Here is a 9,332-nt window from a genome sequence, read left to right as displayed (position 1 = left end):
CGCAGGGTTTTGAGTGAAAGCTTTACAAAATCTGAATCGTGAAACCAACGAGTCCTGCTCTCAAACTGGAAGACTGTGGAATAAAGAGGGAAAGAGCTGCAGCTTCAGATGCTGACTCAGTGTGAATGACCATACAAGGCTCTGGTTTGTCAGGAAAGCAGATTACAGCAGCTTCAAATCTCTCTCTTTCTTCTATCGGCCCAATTCTCTCTGTCTTTCATCTGCAGCTCAACATTTAAGTTTCTTTCTTTCATTTTTGTCTATTTCTCTTATCTTTCTCCCCCGACATCTCTCTTTCTCTCTCCCTCTCTCCCTCTCTCTCTCTCTCCCTCCCTCTCTCTTTCTTTCTCTCTCTTTTCCATAATCTTCTTGCTTTTACTTTTTCTGGCCACTTCTCATTCCCTCTTTCCTCCCTCCTTCCTCTCAGCCCACAAATAGAGAGGGTATACTCTAACAGACCTCCCTCAGGTCTCCTGTCCGTCCACTCCTCCCTCTCCGTCTCTCTCCCCTCCCTCCCTCACTCACCCATTCCTCCTTTTCTCAGCCAGCCCCAGATAAAAAAGGGGGAAGAAGTATTTCTCTTCGGCCACTTCTGAAGCTGCAGCCACTAGAAAAGGATGGGAAGGAAAAAAGACTGTGTTTTACCTCTCCTCTTTATTCTTTTATTCGTGGACCTTTGAGGACTCAGAGACGCCTTTTAGTCATCTTTCATTTCATGTGCAACTTTAAATCTCTTTCACATTTTTCACTTTGCCTCCTAAACATCTGTTTTACTCGAAAATAAGTTTGGGCATCCTCAAATCACCCATCCCTTCTAGATTCCTATCCAACAGTGTTTCTGGAGCAGCACCTGGTACATTGTGGACAGGGGGGAGTTTCTGGAAAACCATGTGGGTCCATCCTGAAAACTCTCAACAAAATCAAGACCCAAGGACGAAAGAAGGGGAAGAGAGAACAGAGGAGATGGATCCAACCCGTCATCACAAGTGAGAAGAGGAGACAATTCGATGTGAGACCAGAGAACAGGTGTCGCTGTGTGTTTCTGTCTTCAAGAAAAGTGGTCTTCTAAAATTAAAGAGAAGCTGAAGAGACCTCGAACCTCATGGACTGAGTGGAAGGTGCAGAAACTCGTGGACTGATACTCGCGCATGCATCCTGCACACAGATGTTGTCATAAAGTGAACTGGGGTCAAAGCGTGAACGAGCTCCTCCTGACTCTCTTCGCACTGAGACAAAACCCTTTCATAGAGTGAAAGAGCGCCATGCGAGGCCTCCATCTCAGCCGGGGGTTGCTGGTCCTGCTGCTGCTCTGGACCCTGTCGGTCGTCGCTGATGCAGCCGGTGTTGCGAGCGCAGAACGAGGGGGAGTTGGAAGAAGCCAGAGAAGAGGAGGAGGAGGAGGAGGTGCAGAGAAGAAAAAGAGGTTCCACCGCATCCAACATGGACAGTGCAGCTACACCTTCATCCTCCCGGAGCTGGACGGATGCCAGGCCGCACGATGGGCGTCGCAGGCCGAACAGTACGGTGACTCTCGCAGGTCGAGCGTCGTGCAAAGAGACTCGCCTCCCACAGACGGAGAATGGTCGGCTCAGAAGCTGCAACACCTGGAGAGCACGATGGAGAACAACACGCAGTGGCTGCAGAAGGTAAGAGACCAACCATCTTCTTCTCTGGAGAGCATAGATCCACAGACCTCGAGTACAGTGACGTTATGGAAAAGAAACACAGGTGAGAGAAATGATGAGCGTTTGGGACTTTGATGTTCATCCCTAACCTGCAGATAGAAAGTAAATCCAACTTCTTATTTCTACTCTGAAGTGATTTGCATGACTCCTGCAGAACATGTGCTGCTGGGTGCTTTGGTGGAATTGCATGGAAATTATACACACTGATTACAGGCTGAAGTGTGTGTGTGTGTGTGTGTGTGTGTGTGTGTGTGTGTGTGTGTGTGTGTGTGTGTGTGTGTGTGTGTGTGTGTGTGTGTGTGTGTGTTTTGGTTGTCACATGGACGCTCTGTCCTCTCCCTCAATAGACCTGACCAAACAAAACGAGAAGAAAATATGTGTTGGAAACCAAAGAGAGCAGTGACTCAGGATTCTTTCAACATTTGCTTCAGCAGCTGTGTGTGTGTGTGTGTGTGTGTGTGTGTGTGTGTGTGTGTGTGTGTGTGTGTGTGTGTGTGTGTGTGTGTGCGTGCGTTGATCTGCAGGTCAGAGATCAGAGTTTGGGGTTATGACTGTAGATGAGTGGCAGCTGGTTTCCATCAGTGAACGTTCCCTCCTGTGTTTCACTGCAGCTCAGACTGTACACAGCGTCATGAGAGCTGTTGTAAATCCTGTTATTTGTTGTAATATTTGTTGTTATCTGTTGTAATCTCCTATTCTGCACGAGGAGATTTGTCATTAAAAGTCTCAGGTGTTAGAATGAACTTATTATTCTAGAAAACCGACGTCTGATGAAGATGGGTTAGGGTGCTCCAGATAATCTCCTGAAAGGATGCACAGGTTCTGTACGTGAGAATGCAAATGTCCAAGTCAGCTGCTGTGGAGGTTCTCCGGAGTTTCTCCTGACCAGCCCCTCAGTAAAAACTCTGGGAAATGACCAGAGAATTCGCTGGGAAAGTCATTTTCAGTCATATTCAACCCGTAAATGTAGATTTTTATTTTCATAGTAAATGTGATATTAAAATGTATTTCAGCAAAGAACAGTCGCATCATTTACTTTACAGCTCAAAAAACACATTTAAGTGCAGCATCTCTTTAACATTGTGAGATTTCCAAGAGAGTAATTCATGAATCATAATGAGAAAAGATCGAAATAAAAACCTGGATCTGATGAATTTAACTGTGGCTTCTCAAGGAAACTGTTGGTTTCAGTGCAGCAGGTGAAGCTGATCCATGAAATCAGATGAGTGAGAAAACAAAGTTCATTCATCATCATTAGAATCATTTAAACGTTCCAGAAGAATGAGAGCGAGAGCGATGACTCGTCACAGGAGGAATCCAGAGTTTATTTAACTTTCTAAATGTTCATTTTGACTTCCGTTGTTTCACTGTGCTTAAAAATGTTGTTGACCAAATTCTTATTGATTTAACTGAGAAAATAATCAGCATATTAATAGAACGTTCAAATAGTTCCATTTAAAAAGTACTTAGATAAAAGATATGAGATTTAAAGATAAATTATATATTCTATGTACTATAAATACTAGAATTACTTCCTGTGAGATGAGAACAACCTGAAATGACAGAAACCAAATGTATTTATCGTGACTTTGATTTATTTTTAGTTTGGTTCATGTCCCATCTGCTAACATGGAGGAGTTGGTGTGTTTATGATGTGTGGATTGAATGACCTCGTCCAGACGGGATCAAACTGTGTCACACCTGGAACACAAAGAAATAAAACAGAGTCGCTGGTCGTCTCCAAATCAAATCTGCTTATTTAACAGTTTGATTAACGCTCAGATTGCGATCGATACCTGACTCGGGTTCAGATGCATTCCTGCGTAAACGGAGCGAGTAAGAACTTCATTATTTCTGCCGCCCACCACAGTCGACCTCTCTCCTGCAGAAGCTGAACGAGGGATTGGATTTCTCACAAGACAAGATTTGTATCAGCGGAGTGTAAATTCAGAGAGCTTCACTGGATTAACCCCTCTGGGATTTCAGCAGCACGTCTACGAGCCACTACTGTGTGTGTGTGTGTCTGTGTGTGTGTGTCTGTGTGTGTGTGTGTGTGTCTGTGTTTACCACCCACCCTGTTAAACCTCAGAGGAGACGACAGAAGTCTGCAGCACCGCGACAACAGAGACAGAGAGTGAGAGTCGACCTTTGACCTCCAGGGTTCAGTCGCAGTCTGGGTAGATATCGAATCGCTCTCCGACTCCAAACCATCGTCTCATCGGAGCTTTAGTTTAATTGAGCTCAAAGATAACGACGTCTCCTCTCTGTCGTCTTGGTCTCGCTTCGTCTCCTCCTCCCACTTCACCTCCTCTCGCTTTCATCTCTCGACACATAATAGCAGCAGAGACTTTTCTCGTGTAATCTGGTCCTGAATCCACGTTTCCTTCGCACGTTCATGAGGTTTTATCATTCGAACAAATCCAAAGAATCAAAACTGACAAAACCAGCAGAACTAAATCTTCCTCTCTGACTGTTTTCAAACTGAATTCAAGCAAATTTTTCTGGAAAAGAGGCCCAATAGAATCCAGAAGAACAATGAAGAATGTTCATGTTAATTCCAACACACTGAACAGCCGCTACATAATAAGAACAATACAGTGATATTAATCATTTCCAGTATATGAATCTTTTCTGCTTGCAGGATGTTGAGTGTTGTGTTTCTCAGGTGTGATATTCTGCTAACTTTCACCGGCTGCACGTTTTTTTAAATTATTTTTACGTGCATGTGTCATAAACGTGCTCGTTCCATTAAAAGCAGAACTTTTGGTTCTCAGCTGACATTTGACATCGAACTGAGAGTTTAATTTGACGATCCAGAACGAACCTTAGATTAAAACCTGCATCCTGCGTTGTCTCCTTCTTTTCAATCCACTTTTCTCCTTCTGGTACCGACAGACTTTTCTAAGCGTCTCTCTCTCGCTCTGCAGAAGGTTATCGTCTAAACGACCTCTGACCACATCAAAGCGTCGTATCGCAGCAGCAGCAGCGGTGGATGATGACCACAGAGGTTTTCCTGTCTCTGAGTCTCAGTCTCTGAGGCACCGCTCCATTTGAAGTCAGTCATTTGGCAGAAAACTAAACAAGCCTCCTGTTAACTACCTCACTTAGTGCTGTTTACTCTGAAAAACCACCAAGCCTCTGCAGACGCCGCCACTGAAACTGAAGTCTGACTTTATGTCTTTATTTCTGTATTTGTCAGGGACAGTGCATATTAATGACATTTCTGAAAATATAAAGAGCAGCAGTTCTTCAAATACACAAAAACAACAAAATAACAACAATAAATGATTGTATTAGCTTGGTCCATGTCCCATCTGCTAACATAGAGGAGGCAGAGTTTATGACCTGGAGTGCAGCCAGTCACCAGGGGGCGATCAAGGTGTTCCGTCCTGTCGTTCATCTTTATTTACAGTCTTTGGTGCAACTAAATAAATAGAACTTGAATTGAAATGTAAAACATAAAGACACTTTAACTACTTTTCTACATCGGTTAATGTGTAAAATAAAAACTGGGATGTCAGTGATACTAATAAACACGTTTTCTTTTCCCAAGCGAACAGTGAGTCTGATATTGTGGATAAATTCTGTGTATTATGGACACAATTCAGTTTTTTTCCGTTAACTTATCTTTATACTACATCACTTGGTTGCGTGTTGTTTTATCAGTAGATTATCAGATCACATCGTCGCTGCCGTCAGAAAACAACCACATCAGAAACCGCCCCACACGCTCCACGCTCCGTCCTCGGTGCTGCAGCTTGAATCCGACCGAAGTGACGGACCTCGAGCTCTCAGACCTGATTTGTGACTTCCTGAGCTCGGAGGGAAAACCTTTGCCACCAGCGAGAGAAACACAAATATTGAGACGAGCTTGAGCAAATAGAGAGAATCTACTGTGTCTGAGTTGAGGAGGTGAAGGAATGAGATCCCGGACTGTTGAGTTCAGACACAACGCAGCTGTGCTCCGGAGAAAATCTCTCCTCCGCTGCGGCTGAAGTTCCGTCCAGAGAAGTCTGTTCACACCATTCTGAGCTGAAACCTCATTAATTCATTGACTGATCTACAGAAAAGAAATCTTACCGATTAAAAATAATCGATTCGTCAAATATTCTATTTTTCCAGAGAGTGTTTTCAGTGAAGTTATTGTTTTGGTTAATTGACTGTTGGTCAGTTTAGATTAATCAAAGAAAGAATCAGCAGGAAAATAGATATTAAAAACCATCATAACCACAGTTTATTACAAATAAACTAGATTTTCTTTTTGGAGTATATACTTTTGTGTAGTAAATGGCTGTTTGTATTGTTTGTGATGCATTTATTTATTTATCGTGCTGCAGTTGTGTAGAGGTTTCCGTTAAAAAGTAGATTTTAATCTCAGTGACCTTGTGTCAGAGTCAGTTGCTCTTCTGCTGCTTCGTCACCCGAGAAACACGAACTACAGAAAATGTCCAGACAATATTTCCTGAGTCAGAAAGCAGCTGCAGTAGAAGAAGTTCTGCTGTATTTGTCAGTTTTAAGTTTTACTGTGAAGCTCATAAACAGGTCAAACAAACACGAGCCTTAAAGAAAGAAGTGAGGTTGAGGATCCGAACAGAAACATGTTCCTGTAGAAACACCTGGTCTGTGAGCTGCTGCTCCATCATCCTTCAGCGCCGCCACCTGACAGCACTAATAACACACGGGCCATTACCTGCTGTCGGCCTCCTGCAGTCCAAACACTCTGCAGCGCTCAGACAGACACTGGGTCAAAGCATCGGCACAAGTAGAAAGACAAAAAGACCGGACTTGACCAAACCAACAAAAAGGATTCGATTTAGACGTTTGTGTTCCCACATTCAGCCGCTCCGGATAATTTCAGGAGAATATCCGGAGTTCAGTGTTGAAAGCAGCTTGTATGAGCAGTTTATAGGTTTTTGGTTCCTGGGATTCTCTGTGAGTTTATTCCTCCTGTGGGGAAATGTTGGGAGAGATTACTGAGGCAGTGATGGGAACAGTTTTACCACAGCTCGCTGTTTTATTGTGTTCATGGGGAACTGCACTGGGGAGGTTGTGGTGTGTTGGGGTGTTTTAAACCGCCTCATAAAGACTGTGTGTGTGTGTGTGTGTGTGTGTGTGTGTGTGTGTGTGTGTGTGTGTGTGTGTGTGTGTGTGTGTGTGTGTGTGTGTGTGTGTGTGTGTGTGTGTGTGTGTGTGTGTGTGTGTGTGTGTGTGTGTGTGTGTGTGTGTGTGTGTGTGTGTGTGTGTGTGTGTGTGTGTGTGTGTGTGTGTGTGTGTGTGTGTGTGTGTGTGTGTGTGTGTGTGTGTGTGTGTGTGTGTGTGTGTGTGTGTGTGTGTGTGTGTGTGTGTGTGTGTGCTGGTTTATGAGCCGATGATGCAACGACCAGTCTCACAGCCACGTGTTTCTGCTGCGAAACACAAACCATCTTACCGTCATTTTTAAAAGAGACACATTCTGCCCATGTTCAGTTTGATAATTATAATTAATGTTATGACTGTAAAATGTTTTCATGCCTCAGTCTGTCCATCGCTGCAGCTCCTCTTTTCAGCCTCTGTCTCAAACACTTGGTTTTAGCTCCTGTTTCTTTAAGACCCGCAGTCTGCTCTGATTGGTCAGCTGATTGCTCGCGGCTTTGCGAGGGGGCGTGTCAGACTAGCTGCTATCTTATATGAATGTAGAAATCACGTCACATGACAACAGCTTTACTAATCGATGGAAAAAGTAATAATTAATCATCAAGTTCCAGGAATTATTCTGTGTTTTTTATCTTTAATCACTCAAAGTTGAACAAAGTGATGGAAAATAAGTTGAGAGGAAATTCATCCAGTAGATTTAGTTTGAACCTGATGACAAACAAACGATCAAATGAAAATACAAACTGCTTGGTGGAGGGAATAACAGTCGTGGAACGTTTCATGTAGATTTGTTTGTTTGTTTTAAAGATGCAAACAGAGGATCTGTCCGTCACTGCCACTGAACCACAGACACACAACTACAGACGCACAGCTGATAACAACCTGTGTGTGTGTGTTGTTTTTTTATCTCAGGCAGTAGTTTGATTTCACTGCAGCTGCTTTCTCGCCACATGTGGTTCATTGTTACTGAACACACACACGCACACACACACACACACACACACACACACACACACACACACACACACACACACACACACACACACACACACACACACACACACACACACACACACACACACACACACACAGGTCGGCCTCCTGCTTCTCTGCAGCTGATTACTGGTCTGTTATCGTCACAGTGAATCGGACTAACTGCTGGAGACACTTCAGAGGAACAACTGAAACAAAGAGAGTGAAGATGAAACAGATTTTTATTTAATAGGATAAAAAAAATCAGTATAAACAGCTGGATTTATTTTTTTGTACCTGCAACTTCACACCTTTGAGAGTTTTCTGCAACTTTATTCGTCAAAAAGTACAAAAAGAACTCAAACAACTAAAGATCACGTGCGATCCAGCTTCACATTGTTTTCAATGTGAAAAGCACAAAATTAATAAATAAATCAAATATATGAAAACAAGATGTTCTCAAATTTCTCAAATTTCCTTCGAGCCTCAGATTGTTTTTCTTATTGTTTCAAGCTTTTGTTTTTCATTAAAAAAACTCCAGAATGAACAGAATCCACTTTGAGTCGAAGAGTAGATTTTAAGAACGACAAATAAAACTCTGGATTTCCTGGTCACAACATTTTACTGCAGATTAATTTATTTGAACACAGTGATGAAAAACATTCAGGTGACTAAAGACTAATGAAGCAGCATCTTTACCAAGAGCAAAAATACCCAATAACTGTGGGTGATGATTATGAATGGGTTGTCTCTCGAGACGAGACGCAGCCAAAGTGTGTAACATGAAGGCGACAGTCTAACTGAATAGAGTGAGGGAGTAAACATACAGAAACAGAGAGGAAGACATAGTTCAACACAAGTCGTCTGTTCACCTACGGCAGCGATCTGAAGCTAGCAGGACGGAGAACAACCTTATTGACCTTATTCTGAAAAATAATTACTTTGATTACGATGTTTACATGAGTTTCTAATAGAATATTCCTTCACAGACCTGTTTACATGTTACAGAGCAAAGTCTGACTATGACTCACGTCAACAACACGTGCACTGTGTCATAGGTCGGCTGTTCCCAGGACGTTTTTGAAAACTCACCCTAAACATGTGATTTCTTCATATCGCACCGATTTGTGTAAAATCCCTGAGACCCTTTAATGGAGCTTAACTAAACCCAGACACTGAGATAAGTTACACAAACACACACGTTTCTTCTCATCAGCTCATCTGCTCACATTGATCCACAGAGATTACATGAAAATATAAAACCACAGTGAAATCTCTCTCTGATACACAAGTGAACACGTAAACGTATAGCACAACATACAGGTTCATGTAGAAAGCTAATTCTACCCATACAAACAAATCTTAGTCCTCACACACACACACACACACACACGCCACACACACACACACACACACACACACACACACACGCACACACACACACACACCACATTATTGTGATTCCCTTTGGATGTCCATATTTACTGGGTTAATTTGTCAATTCGTTTTTCCCAGAGAATTGTTGCTGTCAGCAGAACAGCT

General features: G+C 42.8%; 1 protein-coding gene across 2 annotated transcripts in view; it reads left to right on the top strand.

The window, feature by feature from the left end:
* The first annotated feature begins 511 nt into the window (after positions 1-511).
* The window catches only part of angpt4 (angiopoietin 4), a 31,140-nt gene continuing 22,319 nt past the window's right edge, over positions 512-9,332 (top strand). For both annotated transcript variants that reach the window (XR_004694603.2, XM_035148034.2), the window contains exon 1: positions 512-1,646. Coding sequence is in view for 1 of the 2 variants with exons in the window: in XM_035148034.2 (XP_035003925.1) it covers positions 1,263-1,646 (384 nt within the window). In the remaining variant the exon portion in view is untranslated. The remainder of the gene's footprint in view (positions 1,647-9,332) is intronic.

This window comes from Hippoglossus stenolepis, chromosome 3, assembly GCF_022539355.2.
Source record: "Hippoglossus stenolepis isolate QCI-W04-F060 chromosome 3, HSTE1.2, whole genome shotgun sequence".
NCBI classification, from domain to species: Eukaryota; Metazoa; Chordata; class Actinopteri; order Pleuronectiformes; family Pleuronectidae; genus Hippoglossus; species Hippoglossus stenolepis.
This window is presented reverse-complemented; position numbering and strand designations above follow the sequence as displayed.